The sequence below is a fragment of the Haliotis cracherodii genome, unplaced genomic scaffold (genome assembly GCF_022045235.1).
Source record: "Haliotis cracherodii isolate W230 unplaced genomic scaffold, xgHalCrac1.p SCAF_2, whole genome shotgun sequence".
In the NCBI taxonomy this organism is placed as follows: domain Eukaryota; kingdom Metazoa; phylum Mollusca; class Gastropoda; order Lepetellida; family Haliotidae; genus Haliotis; species Haliotis cracherodii.
This window is the reverse complement of record NW_027266275.1, coordinates 63,456,973-63,478,747: the sequence shown is the minus strand read 5'-3', so window position 1 is coordinate 63,478,747 and position 21,775 is coordinate 63,456,973. Positions and strand designations below refer to the sequence as shown.

The following is a 21,775-nucleotide window of genomic DNA, read 5'->3' as shown; positions in this document are numbered from 1 at the left end:
TTCAAAACTGGTTATTCTCTAGCTTTGACATTTTGCAATCTCAACAATCAGGCCAATTATCTCTGGATGCAGTGTTATGGAATAGAGAGTGAATGAATGTTGTTTAATGCCATATGATGCAATATTCCAGGTATGTCGGGCCAAGCTGTAAATAAACGAGTCCGGCAAGGAATAGGTGACGATAGGAATTATTGACAATGCCCCACACAGTCAGTGTAGGATGACAAGCAAGTCAGGGGCCTAACAACCCACACCACCAGCCCGGTCTAGCACAGATAGAATACCCAATCCTGAACCGGGACATGAATGACAAAACTAATAATATTCCAATAAAACTTTAATCACAAATTGCGTACATATTACTCTATTACTAATGGATTAAAAAGCATCCAAAAAATCGACGCTGTCTACAAAACTACCTGATCGGCAAGAAGATCTCTGTAGTGAAGGTATCCATGAACAGAATGTCTAAAATTCTATTTATTTCAGCTGCCAGACATTTCTGATAGCTGGGACAGACGTTACGATTGAGCAGAAAGAGAGCCTATTTCATTCATATGATAATTCATATAAATTAATTAAGCTAAATGAGTTTCGAACTGGCTAACATAAGGTAGATTTTCAGATCCAAGAAAGACTAAGGAGAATGTATCAAGACTAGTCGTCAATTGGTGGTTGTGAGCATTCAAATCAATGTTAAAGAATCCGACGACAGTAATAGCGAGGTCCTACAGTGATGAAGCACCTTACGAGTTACATTAATTACACAACACTGACAATGAAACAACACTGGATGTAAAACGCTGGCATCACTTTCAATGAAGTACCACGGAAATAATAATTCAGTTTTAAACATTTATGGATCTTCATGATGAAGTTCATGATAAAATCATTGGAAAACTGGACATGTCATCAGAACCCAAAATACCCTAAATGACAGACATCCATTAACTCTAACAGCCAAAATGATTTGTTAAAGATAATTTTCTGATATTTGTGAGAGAATTAATAACAAGATCCATAATCCCTTATCAGTTACTGGTATCAGAAATAACAAAGTAATGAATTCAGTGTCAAATGTGGCATGCAATACAACATCAAGTTTGATTTTTTGGCCATATCATTTACAACCAATCTTAAACATTAGATAACATCTTTCACAAAACATCTGATTTACCAACAGAATTATCACAATGTTTATCAAACAAGAACAGATTTATAACACATTTCTTTACAGCACATTGGGGGAGGAAAAAAGTGATGGAATATTGAGATAAAAATATCATAAACAACAAAACCAGAAGTAACAACCGTCTCCTCCGATAGATGTACTCTGGTCTTACCCTCCAACAAAAAACAAGCTCATTTCCCCGACATGATAGCCCTTAAAATTTGAAATGTCAACACAAAACAAAATAATTGGGATATGAGGCTTTTAATTGCAATAATTCATAAACATTACCGAGCAGTGGTATGCAAAAAAATTAAATTTAATCTACTGGAAAAAAGTTTATCAGAGGCTGGAAAGATTAATTTAAAAGTGTTACGAAATGTTTAATAATACAATGTAGTATTTAAAGACCAGGGTACACCTATCACCCTCAGGGAAGTTAAAATGCACTGACTGAGACAAGCATCTCTTTCACTTGTCATCAGATATTTAGTTAAAACATCTAATAAAATGAATCTTTAAAATCATCTGACTTATAAAATAGCCACCGAATAAACATAAAAACTCTTCTTATACACAAGTCGTATTAATGAAATAACAGACCTTATGGAAGATTTTCTTGAATACTTCAATTTGACAAAACTGAATTCGTTTCAGTTTCAGGGCTTTTCATAACATCTCCGGTATGACATCTATGATAATTATGATCAATAACATCAAGCCATCTCGTTGGCCATTTTGAGGTCATATTGCTTGTCGTGGCATTACTTCCTTGCCATGTATATATGACTTAGAGACACCATCAGGAAGGTCTGTTAGGACCACAAGAAAATCTAACTGTCACACCAACGTTTGATTTGTGACATGAGTCAATGGCAGGAATGTACAGGAGCATTAAGCTGCTAAAATCTGATACGCCCTGCTATTTAATTTTCGCCTGTGAGACAGTAATTATTGCTTCATGCTGCACAAGCTATCTTGCAACTAATCACTGCGAGAATTCTTGTATGTAACCCATTAAAATATCTATAGAAGTATCTAATCAAAAAGTGACATTCACGTCAGTCTTGGAATATCTGATTCCTAAAGATCTATAGCACTATACAGCCAGGTATTCATAACATAATCAAAATGAAAGACTGAAATAAATCTAAAAATGTACAAACTATAAATACTTGATTAAATGTTTACACAGCATCAAAGATGTAAATAGAGCAGGTGATAATAAATACCTTGGAATATTGAGTGCCTGGAAAACCACACAGGAAAGTTAAGAGCATCGACAATCTACTGTGTACAAAATGAATATCAGCCACTAGAGTGATAGGTGACATATAGAAGCTGTGATTGGACAATCACAATGATAATGAGTTAAAGCTTGGCACAAGGTGTTACTGATTTATACAACGGTTTATAAAATGCTTCTGCATGCTTTATGCATGGCACATTGTACGACAGAGGACACACATAATCTCATGACACAGATGATACTAATTACATGGTTAACATGGAGAATAGAAATTGTATGTGAAAGAAATGGGAAGCAAAATAATTCTTTAGTACCTGAACTGTAATCGTTGCTACTTTTTCCTACATATAGGAACATTTCATAAACCAAGCACCAGCACTTTATGCCATTTGACTTTCATTTAAACATAGGAAGCTCTGGATAATTGACAGGGTAGAATACATGTCAAAAACTGGCTACTTCAAATAAAAGCCTGTATTCTAAAATAAGTTCAAAATGTTATGATAAACAAAATGAGCAAAGCTTTTCCTATAAGACATTTATGAAAATGAAACTCTTACCAAGAGCAATTAGTGTTTTGTGAGAACTAAAAAATGCTAAAAACACCCAGTTTCAAATGGCGATCTTTGTAATACAGATAACCCACAACAGCACACAATCAACAAACGCACTTCTTAAATAGAAAATGTGTAAAAGTGAAAAGAGGCCTTTTTTCCATTGTTTTATTTCAAATGAGACCTAAATTATGTATTGACAGACAATTATTGAATAAGCCCAGACCTTTTGTTTATAAACTTACATTACCAAACAGAAAATATTTTTGTGCATGTATAATATGAAAAGAATTGTCCATAATTGAAGTTGTCCAACATGTACTCAAATACATTTTGACTTTAAAAAAAAAAAATACCTTGAGGCACTTTTATGGTAAACTTTAGTGTGTCTTACACATTTTTATTCTATTGTACATGTTGTAAAGATGACATTCCAGAAGAACCACTTACTAAGTAACAAGAAAAGGACTATACTATTACAGTAATATATAAATGTCTTCAATATTTAACATTAATAAGAAAACAATGAAAGGACATATCATATTAAGTCAGTTCAAATAAAGGGATTTTTGATGGTATGCTTTCTTGCTATTTTCATGGTTATTTGTCTAATTTTTCACACTGACAACTTATCAACCAAGTTTGATCCAAATTTTGTATAACTTCATCAAGATGATATGTCCCTTATACTACCATGTAACATTTGGTACCATTATTCCATGACGGATATACATGCATATATATTCATATAAACATATCAGTTAGAAAATATGTATAAGAAAGATTAATACATAGAGATCTGTGACACCCGCAAGGAGGTTCTCAAAGAGAGAGTTGTAGTAATGACCTGTAGTTGAGATTTCCAGCACCTACATAAATCATATTGTTTGGTGGTTGAATTCAACAACAGTCTTGCACGTTCATGTCTCGTAAATTAGACAGTGACACATTATCCACGTTGTGTAAGTGAATAAGGGTGTGTGGTATCATCGATCTATCGGTAAATTGAGGTTCATTCTTTCCATGTATCACAATATCATTTTCTCCTGCTTGATATACACAACATATATTGGGCGATTTCAAATAGCATTTTTTATGATGTGTTTCATGTTGTAAACTTGCCAATTGCCTTCGCTGCCCCGGAGTATGAATCCGGGGACCCAAGATGGCTGCGTATTTATTGACTGAGTAAACATCATGTTGTACCAGCATCTTGTTTATGTTCCATTTATAAACTTCTATTTATACCTTAATGTATCAGATTGCTTCTGAATTTAAAATTTAGAATCATATACTGTATCGTGATATGTATCGTAATATGGCCTTGTGCATTGCAAAATATTGTGATACACTTTAAACCTCCAATACTCATCCCTGTAAGTGAACACTTTCTTTCCTTTGTGTTAAGTGGGTGTCCTTATGGGCATTTAGAAGTTGGATACAATTGTGACAAGGAATGCTATGGGTAACAAATCTTTATTCTACAAACACGCTCCATGGCGACTTCGTGCCTCTTCATCTGGATGTGAACTCAATGAAGGGCAGGAAGTAGCTCTGGAACGCTGTGTATGCATAATAAAGTTGATATAATCTTCCTTGTCATAATTACATCCAACTATCAGTTCTCTTTCGTGATGAGTAAAATCTACCTGCTTCTCTTCTAAGTAACCAGTCACAGGTCTTCGTTCATTCATTTGACCGTCTTGAACACGTTACATCAACACATAATGAACCCATACAACTTGGCCAGGTCATACGCTACGAGTCATTACTACAACCACACTGTGAGAACACTCTTTAGTTAAACCCTTGTTAATCTATGATTACAGTATCAACCGAGCTAGCCCAGTGATTTGATTACATGAATGATATTAAGAATACAAACAGGAAAGTTTCCCAAAACAGTCTGCCCCTAACAATTAAAACTATTCTGTAGGTCTTGGGGATTTACTTCAGTTGATGTTTTGACAGTTTGTGAAACTACATCCTTACAGAGAGATGTTTCAGTCTGTGAGTAACACATTCCCTTCAGCAATAACGGAAAGAACACACCCATCTGAGATCAACCCAAATTTAAGCCATAGCAACAAACACTAGCTGTGTCCAAAGCAGCCAAGGACATATATATATATATATAACAGAACCCAGTTCAGTCTTCAAAGAATTTAACTACTGTCAATAATTGTCTAAATGAAATACCATGGTCTTATTTCACTGAAGAATTTAGCCACAATACGTAATCAGAATAATTAAATGCAGAGCCAAATATTGCAAATAATTATGGTCAGACATCTATCTTCTAATACATCTATTTAATTTTAGCAACTCATCTTCAAATTCGTGTAAAAGCTAGAATATATGATCTAACGTTTCTTTTCCTCAAAAGAGCAATAAATACAGGGAAGATAAATTTTGCACATATTACACCAGCAAGATTGGTCATATGTAAAACACTCAACAAGAACATGTAACACACCAATAACTGACTGCAGCAATATTATGCCCAACAGACATGACTGTCCATCAATCCTTCTTCAAAATATTCAGTTCTTCTTGTCTTTTCCCATAATGAGCCTCTTGAAGACCAGCCACACTCCACGGAAGTACTTCTGAATGATGCCATGGCGACGAAGACCGGGTACAAGCAGCACGATGTTGACTGGGGTTGGGAACAGAAGGAGAATAAATGTTTATTTCTATCATGGTTGAAACAGTGTACAACATGTGAAATTGTGTATCAGGAGGAGAATTTATGGATGTCAACTTCTTTATTATGACGAAACACAACGTCATTCATGTGATGCAGGAGTAAGCATATATATACTCTGAAACGTTGTGTTTTGATGCACTTTGTGGAGTAAGACCCATTCTATTACAATAAAGATCTTGATCATCGATCATATCTTCTTGACTGGGTGCCGCCAATATGTTTGAAGCAAATGCAAGTGATATGATAGTGGAATTTGATTGGTCAATAGGAGGGACATAGAAGGGACATAACTTGTAATAGCCACCAGTGGTACTACGATTCAGCCTGGAAATTCTAGCCTAGTTCGGCAAGGGTGGAAACTGAACTTTTCTAGTTAGTGAACTCCTTTGCCTTGGGAAGATGGGAAGAACATAAAAGATTACTCTATTCAGTAAAAACTTAAAAAGTTGATAAAACAACACGTCGTGTTATCTATTTCTTGAAACAAAATACTTAGCTTCATGACAAAGAATGGAAAGTGTCAACTTACCGAGGAAGTATGTGAGGAAGAGGTTATCGAAAAGACTTCCAACCCAGGCAAACACAACCAGGATTCCCATGACCAGGATGAAGTACTGGAAGAAGACAGATGCTACAGTCATGGTCCTATACAACTCACGGATCATATACTTTCAACCACCAGCAAGCCACTAACAAAACCTTAGAGTGAATGAGTGTGAGTAGGGTTTATGCCACTTTTAGCAATATTCAAGCACCGGGCGGGACATGATAGACAGGCTTCACATACTGGGAATCAAACCCGGGGCTTCGACGTGATGAGTGAACACTTTAACTACTTGGCTACCCGACTGCCCCAGCAATACTGTATTTTACGCAAATACATTGCTTATCTGGAGCTTTGTTCTAAAAATCAAATCACCCAAACACAGTCCTGCCCTTTGGAAGTTCTATTGGTATGAGACAGGCTAAGGTAAAATTCATACTCATGAAGTTAACAGAAAATATCAACAAATCCCCCACAAATAACCTTGTTTCATATTTGAGGCCTTTATCATCCTTGTTCCCCTAGTACTGATTGTTGCATGGTTGATATCAACTCACCACTTTTGGTTTCTCGACCTTCAGTGTGCCCATGGTGTTCTTGAAGTTGACGAAGTGGTCGCGGGCATGCATCAAACGCAAACAGATCTGCTCATACTGCTGTTGCTGCACCACTGTCCTGAAGATGGAGAAACACGTGTCAGTACAGATACAGTGAAAACTAGTCATTTTTACTTCAAGTACTGGGCGACAAACATATTTGTTTATCCATAGTTGAAGAGTGCTAATATTAGACCATAGTACCGAAAAGGATTCTGCGAGACAATAATATCATTCTGTCTTAAACTATCTTTCTATTTTACAGGAAACCTAAAATATGATCTTAGAATATTAATATCAGACGCTCTGGGGTAGTATTTAAAAATTATTATGATGTATTGTAAAAATGACTGGTTGAATAGGGGTCATACTATGCATGAACTTGGATACTTGGTTCTAGAACGTTTCCACGTCAGGATCGAAAAAGAAAGAGGAAAACATAGTGTGAGATAGGATAAGTTTAAAAATTGCAATGCGATACAGTACCAGGACTTCTAACAATAAAAAATCTGACCAACAGCAGGGGTTTTACTCTCACTGAAATGTACAAAGCAGTGAAAGAATTGACAGATTCTATACAAATATTTAATACTTTCACATATTTTCCAAAATTTTCTTATTCCAAAAATAGTACAATGATCAATGATATGATCATGTCTGCCTTCCTGTAATGTAACCATGGTAACACAGTGATTGATCATATCTCACCAGGAGCCAGAAGCAAACAGGGTTGGACCAACGATTGGAACGAGGAAGTCAATCAAACTGATGATCAGGCCAAACAGTGAAAAGGTAGTCAGTACCGATGGCTCAAAGTACCAGATTAGTCTGAAAGAAAATAAAGCCAAGGAATCACACAAGTCTCATTTCTCTGTGTCCTGGGCAACATCACGGTCAAGCAAGGATGCTTACCCAGGGTATATCAGTCAAGTTTATGAATAGGATAAAACACTTTCCTCGGGTTGTTATGATATTTAAAACCCGCATCCCGAGGGATTTTCCGAGGGAAAGGGTTTTAAATATCATAACAACCCGAGGGGAAGTGTTTTATCTTACTTATAAACCGAAAGAAACTTTAAACAACATTTATCAACATTTTTATGTTTCGAACATACTTTCCATGAACATTGGGAAACGGGCGTAAAATATCTGTTGCTGGCATATGGATCTTGAAAAGGAAATTCTAAAAAGCAGTGCGACTTATCAACGCCTTTCTAACCTAATGGTACACTCACTAGGCTGCAGAAACAAAGGTTGCGTGTTCGATCCTCGGGATTATGAAAAAAATATTTGTCATTTGATTTTACATTTCATTACTTGTTACAATCTGAACGGAAGTTATATTAATAAAATACCCCGGACATTATATAAAATCCCTGGGATATTATAACACATTATATAGCAAATATGACTTGAATATCATATAAAATCCCAGGGATATCATATAATATCCCAGGGACATTACAGCGTCCCTGTTTATCAGATTTAACCGGACTGGAGAACAAAAGGATGACGTCACTGGAGGTTTATAAATCTGATTAGGGTTTGTTTTACACTCTTTTTGCTTCAAGCAGCAATAATTATTAGGATGTCCTAGACATGTTAAAATTAAAAAGGAACACCCATTCTGATTCACACTCTACTTACTTCATCAAACATATAGAAAACAAAGCTAAATTACGCATTTTCTAGAACTGGATGAAAGTGCATTTTTGCAGGAATATTCTTACGCGAAAATGATTGTGGATAGGCCCAGTATAATAGCAGGGTGGTATGGCTTGTCCCAGTTGAGGAGCCTGGTCATGGGTAGAAGCACCTCCCTCCAGCCCTCCAGGTCCTTCTTGAGCTCCTCCAACTCATTGTGGGGGCTGGCACGAGGGCTCTGCAAATACAACACCAAAAACAATAAGAAGAAAACACAGATATATGTTTCAGACTGTCAAAATCCATTAATTGCACTATACTGTGGAACATTAAAATTTGAAACGGACATATCCCTTGACAATAAAATATGACCGATATCAGCTTTGTCTGATGTTGGAAAACCAAATGTCTAAAAATGGAACAGCCCAAATGGCAAGCTCTTAGTTGCAGCCAATCAGAATTAAGTTTCAATAGTTGCCTAGCGGGGTGGTTGTATTTCCTGTCAGTCACTATCAAGAATAGGTTACGCCACATCATGTAAAGAGTTATAATATTATATAGCAGTTCCCTTATCAGTCCATATCAATCTGTTATCTGCAAATATAATAACAAATATTGGACATTAAAAATTACATGTAATTAGATTAGCAACTGTGTAGGGAGTAGATAAATACTTAAACAGGACTTAAACAGCTTGATATTAAGATATCAAGCTTTAAATCAAAGATTAAATTCATTACGAAATCTAACATCAATTAATATTTTGTTAAAATGACCCCCTTCGAAAGACATATGACTCCCTGTATTACAGCTAAGGAGTCAGTATGACCCCCAGTTTTAAGAGGCCAGGGAAAACCATGGTGTGTGCTTATCCATAATCCCATGCTGCCAGAAGTAGGATTTTTAAAGTTACGCTTTTAAATTATTTTGCTTCAATGTAATCACATTTCTTTAAACATTCCACAAATGCATTGTGGGGCCGAGCTAAGAAATGTAAACATAGCCAGGTTTGGTGTGGCTGGTTATTGTGTGTTGAGATGTTATCTGTCGTACAAGTTGCAACCTTGTTTCCACCACTAAAATATGAAGACCTCAGCAACTGCAAGGCATTACTGAGTTTGTTGTGCTACATGATACCATAATCCACATGAATCCATGGCTGGGGGCATGAAATGGCATCACTGTGGGACAAGCATGGGGTAAGATTTATTATTTGTTTGTTGTTTAACGTCGCACTCAGCAATATTCCAGCTATATGATGGCGGTCTGTAAATAATCAAGTCTGGACCAGACAATCTAGTTATTGACATCATGATCATCGATCAACGCAATTGGGATACGATGACATGCATCAACCAATTCAGAGAGCCTGACCACCTGACCCTGTTAGTCGCCTCTTACGACAAGCACAGTCCCCTGTTACGGTTGCTGAAGACATATTCTACCCCGGATCTTCACGGGTCATGGGGGAGGAAGAGCATGAAGCGGCTGTTTTGTTTGACAGCAGTTTACTGCTAAATCCTGTACGCTGAGCAACAGGTGTACATGTGGTTACGAAACTTTTTTAAGGATTGATCATTCCTTCTTCCAAAGATAGACATAACTCGAAGGCACCAACACCTGCCTCACACAATTTTGTGACTGCTATGGCATGGACACAGTGGTTTGTGATGAGCTTCGACATGAGAGATGGTTGACATAATCTTGCCGTATTTCTTCCTACGTAATAATATTCAAATCTTTAACAAGTTTAAAGAAACTATTTCACAGAAAATTGATGTGGAACCACAATCTTGCTTGACAGTAATGAAAGAACGATTTTACCAAGGATATGTTAGATCACGAGGGAGGTAACTTGAACATTGCCATGATGTCAGTCCATTATGACGTAACTCAAAAAGTGTACTTTATCACAGGATAAAGTACAGTTGGGGCCTTAGATCTTTTAGTAAAGCCTCTTAGAATGTACAGAGCTACAGATAAACAGCGTATTTGCGTAAAATACCCCCCAAAAATATTCAAAACCTAATTACTTTCAATAAACTTGCGTACAGAAAGGCATGCATTAAATGAAAAACTCAAATGTATAAAAACAGCTCGCGTAAATACCCAAAGAAGCTTTTTCAGCATGCGTACATAGGAGCTAATTACCAAAACACAATTACGAGCTTAAATAATTTCCGAGTCAATCCTATATATTTACAACAGTTATATACATCTGAAACATTATTTCACTTTTATTAAATCTTAAAATGTTCACTAATTTTGGGAAATACCCAATAGAGTGATGAATAGATAAGTGAAAAAATATGGGTTACCCAATGAAAACTGTAACAACAAGCAAGTTGAGTTTCACTTTGTATGATATTCAGTCAGAAAGTGCTTCTAGTCACTATTCACGAGTCTATTTTTGATCAATCAGAAGTTAGTTGTCTGTCATTAAGAACATGAACTTCCTGTAACCATGTGTACCTATATCAACGTTAGCAAAAACTTGTTTTTTTGTCTTGGTCCTTTGTGATTAATAGTTAAACCAAAAAAATGTCATTTGTCCTATATACACATACATGTTACAGAGCTCCAGATAAGCTTTTGGTGTTGTGGGTATTTTACCCATGCATTTTTAACGAGTAATGCAGGATAAGTAAAAATTTATATATATATTACAGCATGTAAGTATTTGAAGTATGGAAGTCTGAAGTGATGCAGGTCTTAGATGTTTACACCTTTTGTGAAATCCACAAGCATCAGTAATCCAGAAACATAATCAGGGCAAAAAAATGGATTGGCACCTACAATCAACTGTTTGTGGCACTCATAAGCATGTGATAGGGGATGCAACTCTAAACAGCAAGTTGGGGCACCTTATATGACTGGGCCAGTGTTCATCAAGGTCCTTGATGGATAGGCTTCTCTTTATGCTCATGTGCCCATTTGCTAGCTGTTGTAATATTGGCCTTCAATGTAATAGCAGATTATGTTTATTATAAGGCAATCTGTTACTGCTAGATAAGAAAAGCATAAAAACAAGACTCAGCAGATCAATAAAGTGTTTGACAATCAATGTAGATTTATGTGTCTTTAGACATGTTAGTAAAAATTATAATAATGATTATATAGATATGAAAAAAAGGTGACAGGAAAAGAGTTTATTGCACCAGAATTTCCAAATATATATATATGCAAAGGAAGATGACAAATATTTTTTACATAATCAAACGATTGTCTTCTTTTTGTGTTTTTTCCCTGACAAAGTGCGAAGTTCAAGACATGTGTTTTTCCCCTTATCTATAAATAGAAACTACAATGGCTACTTGTTGCCGGGGTTGTACTTACTAATTTAGAAAACGTAACTTGATACATAGAGTACTACAACCCTGGTTGGCTATAAAAGAAAACATTTTTACATTTACTGATTACAGTGAAAACACATACCGCCAGAACATGGTGATATATTAAGAAAACATGTAATCATTAAGCCTATTGGGAATAATGCGCTTTCAGCAGTTTCTGCACGAAATATACTGACAAACACAAAGCACTTTCAGTTTCAATAATCAGAAGCCTCATTTTGTTCAGTTGGCATTACGTGATTGCTCATCTAGCTGTGATTGCGGTGAGAAATAGCTGAGCCCTACTCTATTTGGGAATGCGCAGCCCGTTTAGGCGGAGACATCATATCCTGTGATTTGATTTGACAGCTTTATTTATTCTACTTCTTTCACGTTCCTACAATTAACAGGAGTCCTTCGTCACTTTTAGTTGGCACGATCGGGTCCTTTCAACGTTCATTCACATCCATGCACCATTCTGCACAGTAATTGTGAACACATTAACATTTAACAAAGATATACCCACATCGTCCTGAGGCCGAGATTCAGTGCTATCCGCCATTTTACTTCTTTGTTATGATCTCGCAGGATCTTTAATTTCCGAGACTTTTCTTATCAAATTAATTTTATTTCTTTGTTACTAAAACACATTTTAAATAAATAATGATGATATTTTTTAAACCTTTGATAAAATAATGCGACCTTATTAATTCGAAGACTAAGCATTTCTGTTAACAATTTCTTATCTCGGTATGGATTGGCTAATAAACTAGGTCACGTCTGTAAACATCGGTGTGATTGGTTAAAATTCATATATGGCCTACTTCAACGTTTACAGTGCAATAACAGAGAAGGTGATCGCCTAGGATTGCCAAATTATTTTCTAGATTACTCCTTTCTACTCCAGTTAGTGTGTAAATATGTCGAGTGTAAGTATCTAAGTTACTTTTCTATCTGTTCTCGTCATCAGTAATGATTTTGGAATGGAAATATTGTTGATAACCAACATGATATATTCTGCGTTTTGTTCAACTGAGGATGTTCATTTCGCACAGCTGAGCGACCAAATTTGTGATAAAGTAATTTACTTAATCATCGTTATTTTTGGCCATATATATTTATAATTTTAGACAAATGTACTAACCTAACAACTTTATGTACCTGGTAGTCCCGAAAAGCAGACAATTGCGCAATTTGATGCACGCTTTGAAGACACAGGGTATCTATGTGTTTGGACTTGTTATTTATTGACAAAAAGTGAAATTCAAATTATACTTTTTATATCTTTCACTTCGTATGTTCTGTATTGTCTGCAATACATCACTGTAATACTCAAATGTGAATATAGTCTGCTATATAATCATATGCATTGTCATCAGCTAGATCTAGTCATGGTCTGTTGGGCCTTTGAGTATAATGTTTCAACTGACTGAATAATTTCCCCCTTACAATCTTGTAATTTTTTGTAGGAAATATGACAAGAAATCAGGAAATAATCTTTGTCACCCATGCTAATTACCATTCAGAATTATACTATCTGTCCCACCACTTTGTTTGAAGCTCTTGTACAGCAAGTAGCAATAGTAAGCATATTTGAAAAGCCGCAATTTCTAGAACTGTGCTAAGAAAATTAACAAAAAGGAGGGCTGATAGAAACCACCCTCAATGAGTGATGTCAGATCAAGCAGCAGGGAACACTGATGACAGATATAACTAAACATTTTGTGATAAAAGTTCACAAGATTTACAGCTTGAATTGTATTTTCTATTGTAGATCTTTTAAGCAGCCCAGTCAATACTACCGTGTGTGATTTTCTCATTTTATAACCAGGAAATAGCCATCACATTGTTTAACCTTTGTTCCGAAGATTTAGTTTCATGACCACATCATTTACTCTGAAGAGATCAAAATCAAACATATTATTGTGCAACAAAAATGATTTTCACCAATCTCAGTATTTTGGTTTCTTTTGCAATAAATATATTTATAATACCTTGTCAGCATTGCATTTGTCAATTTGACAAATTTAATCTGTATTTTTATCTGTAACAGACACAGTTATTTTCTTTTGTCAAAGGGGCACCTGTGTCCCAGTGGTTTAAGGCGCCGCGATTTGCTTTGCAGAGTTGTGTCACCTGGGCACGCCAGAAGCCTATGATTGCGGGTTCGAATCCCGGTTTGCCCTGATTATGTTTCTAGGTTTGTCAGCACCATACCAATGCTCGTGGGTTTCACCGAAGTGGTAAACGTCTGAGACCTCCATCACTTCAGGCTTTCCTCCCACATTAAGCTGACACGCCGCGATATAACTGGAATACTGTTAAAAGCGGTGTTAAACCCAACACACTCACTCACTACTTTTGTCCATGGATTTGTTACTCTATGTTCGCAAAATAAGCAAATGAGGGGATATAGTAACCAACACTAATTTAAACCAATAAGTACTGTATAGCATCATCTTAAAAAAAGTTAAAGATAGAATTTCATTATGCTTAAATTAATGTTATGTGTACTTTGATTGAAACTACCTTTTGCTACGATCATGACGATGTGACTTAGGTATCATGTAGATATGTATCAATACAAAAGGATACAAGTACACAGTATTAGGAGGCTATGTAAGAAAATATACTATTTTCTGACCGTCTTCAGAAGTTCTGAAGCCACTGTTATTTCATTTGACTCAGATTTTCTAAACGTGATTGAGTTGAGCACATTGAATCGGTCTTGGAAAGACTTCCGTCCGTATCCACCCTCCAAAAGTTATATAAACATGTATATGTACATGATGTATGCATTGCCGCTCAGTCCTTTTAATTATATACATCTTTGAGGTGAGGGGATACAGGCGGAAGTCTCAATTTGCTGGAATGCTTCAGGCATACAAGATCGCTAATCATGATCCTCTGAGAGCAAACAATCCTCACGAGATCAGAGCGGTTGCCTCAACCATGGCTTTACATAGGAACTTTTCTATTAGAGCAATCATGGAAGGATGATTTTGGAGGTTCGACATTGTCTTTGCTAGCCACTGTCTTAAAGATGTGGCACTTTAAAACGTCAAAGGGTTTGTAGCTTTGGCTCTCTGATTATAGCCCAGAAGGTAACCAACCCCTAACACAAATTATGAACTCCTGTCCGGAGCCAGTCTTGCCCGACTCGCAGTCTTTTTGACACAACCGGTAGGGGGATCATCAGGCTGTTAGCCTTGGCTCGGTAATTCAGTTTTTAGATTCTAGCTCATGCTATTTTCTTCTTACTATATTTTACCTCAATTCTCGTTTCTCTCCATTGACAAGCTTGAGCGAGTAATACCGATCAGCCCTTGACACGTGGGTCATATGAAGGGTTTATCCATATTGAGGATTACATCTGAAGGCATGCCCACCACCTACTGTCTGATGTGGATGCATTAAGGAATAATGCAGGATAACTGAAACATCTTGTAAAATCTAAGTATTTTTTGCATTTACATACGGTCCACCCGTCGCAGACCTACCTCCCTACTATAGCTTCAGAAAATTTAGTATGGGTGATAAGCAGTTATGTGACTACATGTGATGTCACTACAGACAGTCACATGACAGCTGCGATGAGTCCTTAGAAAAGTAGATAGTAAGTGGAAACAACCTTTTTGCCACAGAGGAGACCGACTCCGTGGTAGACCGTCCGCCCGGAGAGCGGAAGGTCCGGGGTTTAATCCCCGGCTGTGTCATACCAAAAGACATTAAAAGATGGTACTTGTTGTTACCCTGTCTGGTGCTCGGCATTAAGGGGCTAAAACAAGGACTGATCGGCTTGGAGTCTGTATACTGTGTCTGAGTGGCATATTCATGTTAAACTGCGGCATGGTATCTCAGTGGGCTAGCACTATAAATCAACATCAGTCTGGACTAGTACAATCAACCACACACTCACAAGTGCATGCACGTCTCTATATAACTTTTTAGAAGTGCAACAATCTTGGATGCGACGTTAAACCTAATTTCACCTCACCTCTTCAATGAGCACCATCGCTAGGCGCTGTCTTTTTGTCAAAGGTAAGCAGTAGATGCATTAAAAAGGAGTAATGCAGGATAAGTATACAAATGTAAAAATATGTAGATTTTACTTAGCTGTTCAGTGACATAGGGTTATGTGGATATTGATTTGACAACACTCATCTCACTTTGATGTGCCATGTATTCATCTGTGATTTCAGACTTGATTTCCATGTTCATTTCAGAGATCAAACGTAGAGAATCTGTCCCCACAAGTAATTCGACAGGTGTCCAAAGAATTAAGTGATCTAGCTACCAAACCCCCAGAAGGAATAAAAGTGTTTTTAAATGAAGAGGATATCACAGACATCAAAGCCATCATTGAAGGACCAGGTGAATGCTTGAAAGTCATGGTACCAGAGAGAAATTGAAAATGTTTATAAGAAGCTCTTAACAGCTATAATGATAATATGCCCACCTATCTTCTCATACACTGTATCATGTACACAGAGAGAGAAAACTTTGCATTTTACATAGGATCACATGTCAGCTCAAGTTTCAGTGAAATATGTTACCTCTGTGTCATGTACTTTGCGCTGCTGGTGGAATTTTCTATTGCAAGTTCACCTATTGGCAGAACAGGACCCTACATCAGGTGCTTGTATTGGAGCCTGTTCAAGCATTGTGTGGTCCCAGTGTGTGACTTCATTTGGCTAATTGTGTGTCATTGACCAGAGTTTGTCTGATCCACATATGAATATTACCCATAAATGGTGGAATGGTTGCGTGGAATAACTTTCCTATATTTGAGACTGAATATTTAGCGATTCTCACTGTTGAACAAAATACGATATGGCAATTTTTTGACATCCTCCATTGTCCATGACATTACAAATTGATTACATTATGTCATCTGAACAATAGGCTGCCTTCTGACATTTCATACTTTTTCTTCATTTTCTCTCTTAAAATGTCCATAAGTACTACATGTATACGGAATAACCTATCTAAACCTAGAATTACGGTAGTTTGTCCCTCGTGTAAGTTCCTCGCCAAAAAGATCGGGACTTACACCATGTACAGGGGCAGTTGGGTACCCTGTTGGTTAAAGCGTTTGCTTGTCACACCGAAGACCCGGGTTCAATTCCCGACATGGGTACAATGTGTGAAGCCCATTTCCGGTGTCCCCCGCTGTGATATTGCTGGAATATTGCTATAAGCGGCATAAAACCATACTCACTCACTCACTCACTCACTATAACTAACTGAAAAGCTTTACTAGCCCGGGTAAAGATAAAATACCCTTGTTAATGTTAAAACAATAAATTTGTAAATTTGTACAAGCCCGCAGGTATTTGTACTAACCCCGGGCTAGCTAGGTAGTGTTTATTTCTAACCCTGTGCTCACTCCTATCTACTTCTGCTTGCAGCTGGAACTCCGTATGCTGGTGGTGTGTTCCGCATGAAGCTTGTGTTGGGCAAAAATTTCCCCTCAGAGCCACCTAAAGCCTATTTTCTCACCAAGATTTTCCATCCAAATGTTGCAACAAATGGAGAGATTTGTGTGAACACACTAAAGAAAGACTGGAAAGCAGAGCTGGGACTCAAGCATGTGTTACTGGTGAGAATGTGCTGAATACAACAGGCTGGTGGTCATCATGGCTGTGTGCTACATGTACCATATTTGACAGACATGTATAATGATATAACCCCCATGCTTGTTGTCAGTCGAGTGATAAGGATTGAGTAGTGAGCGATTGGGCATAAAAAAGTTCCAGAAACATTTGAACCTACAACTAGGGCTGGGGCGGGTAACTGGGGTACTTGGGTCGGGTGGGTAATGAGTAGGACCCGCGTACCCACAGGACTACCCGGACCTGTGGTCAGTCACGTGATATGTTGTTTCAAGACAAAAATATGTAGGACTGTATGTTTTAACTACAAGTCACTAATGTTTGCAGTTCTTCCTGACTACTTCGCCCATTCCTTCTGACTTTTATATGTTTGAATAAAACTAAAACTTCAGTCAACTTCAGTGTATACACCAGATCGTTTTATACATGTATTTAAACACATTTTGCCCAGGGCTACGGTCAAACTTTTCTCAATCGGACAGTTTGTACCTACCTCTTGAGACCTACAGCAGGTATCCGGGTAGGGTCGGGTCCGGAAATAGGAGGTGGGTACCCGGGTAGTAAATTTGGACTTGTCCCAGCTCTACCTACAACCCTGAACCTGTCCTTCCACATCTTTCTCAGTTGATAAGACTTCCTGCCCTAGTTTGCAGTTTGTCCCAGTTAGGCTTCGTTATTCCAGGGGGCATGGGTGGCCCAGTCGTCTAAGGCGCGAAGATTCCCTGTGCAGAGTTGCGTTCCTTGGGCACGCCAGAAACCTATAATTGTGGGTTCGAATCCCGGTTCGCCCCGATTATGTTTCTAGGTTTGTCAGCACCATACCCTTGCTTGTGGGTTTCACCGAAGTGGTAAACGTCTGAGACCTGCATCACTTCAGGCTTTCCTCCCACATTAAGCTGACACGCCGCGATATAACTGGAATTCTGTTAAAAGTGGCGTTAAACCCAACTCACTCACTCACTCATTATTCCATGTTGACAGTCATGTAAAATCTGCCATTCCTATCCTCAGACAATAAAGTGTTTGCTGATAGTGCCAAATCCGGAGTCTGCCCTCAACGAGGAGGCAGGCAAGCTGCTGCTGGAACAATATGAAGACTACTCTCATCGAGCGAAAATGTTCACAGAAATACATGCAAAACCTCCAAAGTGAGTAACATCGTCATTTATTACCCATAAGGTTAGAAATAACTGAGTACATAAAAATTGTATGTGCATGACCGCATGGCATTGTTATGTCCATCGAATCGTATTGTGACCAAAAATTGGATGATGATGCGGCACTAGAAACGATGTCATAGCTGAAGATTGTTGGTGTCATTCAACAACTGTGGTTTTCTAAGACGGCAGTTGTGATCAGTGCATTTTTCTAAAAAGGCTCAAAAGAATTAAGAAATAATGGGTAATAAAGAAATAATTATAATGTACTCACGTGTGTGTTATACTGATTTTATGAAACTTGTGTAAGAAAAAAAGTTTTACTCTAGCTCTGGAAATGCAAAAAATTCTGACACTTTTTTCGTTAATTAATTTGGCATACATGCTCATATAATAATCTCTAAATACTGCTCAACATGTAATGAAGACCATACTTTGACTACAGATTGAATACTGTTGTCCAATGAGGCACACTGCTCCAATAAAATGATGAAAAAGCATTCACACAAGATCCGGGGTAGAATAGGTCTTCAGCAACCCATTCTTGCCGTAAAAGGCCACTATGCTTGTCATAGGAGGCAACTAACAGGATTGGGTGGTCAGACTCACTGACCTGGTTTATGCATGTCATCATATCCCAATTGCATGGATCGATGCTCATGATGTCAAGCACTGGATTGTCTGGTCCAGACTCGATTATTTACAGACCGCCATCATATAGCTCGAATATTGCTGAGTGCAGCGTTAAACAACAAACTAATTTAATATTAACTTAGTGTAAGTGAAAGCCACTATGTACTATTTCAAACTGTCGTGGGGATTACGGGTTAGAAAAGGTTACCAATAACCTGCACTTGTAGTTAGAGGTAACAAAATGGTGGGGTGTTACTCATACTATCAACCACTGGATAGTCTGAAACAGACTCAATTATATGCAGGCTGCTGTTGATTAGGTAAAGTATTTCTGAAGTGCATTAAGTTACAGGCTAAAAATGTTGCTAAGGCTAAAAAAAAAAAGTCTTGGTTCTCAGGCACTGCCCGCATCATCTTAAAGTTCTCCGCACTATTTGTTTTTATTTCCATTTAAACAATTTTTTAAAGAAAATCCTTAAATATTACAAGTCTAATGGTAGTCAAAAACTGTATTCAAGTATTTTACTCATCAAGGAATACATTTATGTAGGGAGGTCATTTTCCAGGTTGATTGTAAACAACTTCTTATTTGGTTGCATACTAGTTTAACACCCCACCCCCCCCCACCCCCTCAAAAAAAAAAACACCCAAAAAAATCCCCCAAACAACACACCGCATTTCCACACTTTATTTTCAAAAGCCATTGCCTGAGAACCAATTCTTTTATTTTTTTAAACTAATAATTTCATTTTTCAAATGAAAAAAATGTGCTTATTTTATTCAGACTCATGACAGCCGATGCATATAATCCAAAGGAAGACAAACTTACTGATGGTCCAATGGCAAAGAAACATGCTGGTGACAAGAAGCTCTTAGACAAGAAGAAAAAGGAAAAGAAAAAAGTGTTGAAGCGCTTGTGATGTGCTTAACAGACATATTGTGGACCGAGTCCGCTATCTCAGTACTGCATCAATGCCAGCCCTCCTTTTCATGTGATGGGGCCGTACAGCGACCGTGTGGGTGCATGTCTCGGGTGGGGCAGTTTGCCCTGTGTGAATGTCTGGGGCCTCAAGACGGACGACGTTGTGCCCTGGCTCGATCCGTCTGAAGGGTCATATTTTAGTTTGCCTGCTGACCAGGAAGTCATGTGGGGATGTCTCTAATCTTGACTTTGCATGTCTTGCAAATGAAAACCTAATTTGGCTGTATTTGAGCATACACTGTATATATGCATGGGTTATACATGTGACATACTGATAAAAACGTTATATGTTGCCATTTATACATTGTGTGCTCAAATACAGTTGTGTCTACTGAGAAGTCTGTTTTTTCTTCATTCAAGAGACCGCATGTACTTACCATTTCACCTGCTTAGAACAGTGCTCTCAGTTTTATATACCTCAATCATTAAGATCATGATACAGCTTGTCTCAGTAAAGATTATCATCAGGCATTTACTCATTCATTATCAAACTTAAGTTAAGAATTCCAAAATTCATCATAGTTGAAATAAACACATGATCCAAGGTCGTTGGGGTGCACGCGTGGTTTAATAGTGCTGTTAAATATTTCCATACATTCATTACAATCACTTCATGCAAATTTAGTTTCATCCATAAAACAATTTTTATGAATCCAATGTCATTTTCATAATCTGTCAGGAAAAAGTTTGTATCACAACACCAGCTTTCCAGCCAGTATGTCATTCTCAGCGAGCATTGTTCTTTACAAGTGATGGGGTTGGAGATGCATGCAGTTGTTAATTACCTCAAGAAAAAGAACTGTAATTTCAGATGTCTCTGAATGAACTTTATTCTGTCTATTATGTTCTTGACATTTTGTCCTCCTGTTACATTTGTATTATTTATTACTCAGTGAAGTGATCCTGTGCAGGTTTGCAATTTTACATTTGCAGATTAATGTATGTTGGTCTACAAGACTTGTACATATGTACACCCATCTGTGAATATATCTCTTTTAATTTATGACCGAGTCTTATGGCCCTGAGTGCAAGCATGTGTGTAAATGTCATTGTCATTTTTCATAGATCATCAAGATAATAAATTTGTACATACACTTAACTGTGTCTTCTGTTATCTCAGTGTCTGGGCTCATCAAACATGGAGAAACATCTGGAGCATTAACTGTTATTTAACAATCAGTGCAATTAGTAATTGTGTGCCTCCTATGCCAAACAATGGGGCCTAGCATAAACAGGGGTTGAGTAACAAGTGCATGATTGTCAAAATATTGCGCAACAGGATTGACTGTGTCCAATTTACAGTCATGGGATATTGCACCCCACACCATGATTTGGCCTCCACCATACATGACTGTTAGTACACATGTTCCTTGGAAGTATTTCTGTCGTTCCAGACCCCCGTTTGTGACGTGCAGCAAGAATATGCTTTCTTCAGACCAACAGATCCATCGCCAGGTCCTCAAATTCCAGTCATACACCAAGCCAATCAAAGTGTCTGATGATGGGCAAATTAACAAGGGACGGCTGATGACCCTTCATGACTTCAACCCAAATAATTTTATATGGTTTTGGACAGTTCCCTGGTGTA

General features: G+C 37.5%; 2 protein-coding genes across 3 annotated transcripts; one reads left to right on the top strand and one right to left on the bottom strand.

Annotated features, from left to right (window-relative positions):
* Nucleotides 1–330: 330 nt before the first annotated feature.
* On the bottom strand, nucleotides 331–12,367 carry LOC139468340 (ADP-ribosylation factor-like protein 6-interacting protein 1). Of its 2 annotated transcripts, none has more exons than XM_071250245.1 (6): nucleotides 12,327–12,367; nucleotides 8,555–8,706; nucleotides 7,533–7,652; nucleotides 6,786–6,903; nucleotides 6,214–6,298; nucleotides 331–5,633 (listed from the first exon to the last, which is right to left on the bottom strand). In XM_071250245.1, the coding sequence occupies exons 1-6, from the start codon at nucleotides 12,360–12,362 to the stop codon at nucleotides 5,518–5,520; spliced, it is 627 nt and encodes a 208-aa protein (XP_071106346.1). In that variant the 5' UTR covers nucleotides 12,363–12,367; the 3' UTR covers nucleotides 331–5,517. The 2 variants fall into 2 exon arrangements, with proteins under 2 accessions (XP_071106346.1, XP_071106347.1); XM_071250246.1 differs by lacking the exon at nucleotides 12,327–12,367 and adding an exon at nucleotides 11,805–11,846.
* A 262-nt stretch (nucleotides 12,368–12,629) lies between these two features.
* On the top strand, nucleotides 12,630–21,286 carry LOC139469395 (ubiquitin-conjugating enzyme E2 S-like). Its single transcript, XM_071251560.1, has 5 exons — nucleotides 12,630–12,729; nucleotides 16,027–16,174; nucleotides 17,212–17,402; nucleotides 18,427–18,563; nucleotides 19,990–21,286. The coding sequence occupies exons 1-5, from the start codon at nucleotides 12,721–12,723 to the stop codon at nucleotides 20,123–20,125; spliced, it is 621 nt and encodes a 206-aa protein (XP_071107661.1). The 5' UTR covers nucleotides 12,630–12,720; the 3' UTR covers nucleotides 20,126–21,286.
* Nucleotides 21,287–21,775: the final 489 nt, after the last annotated feature.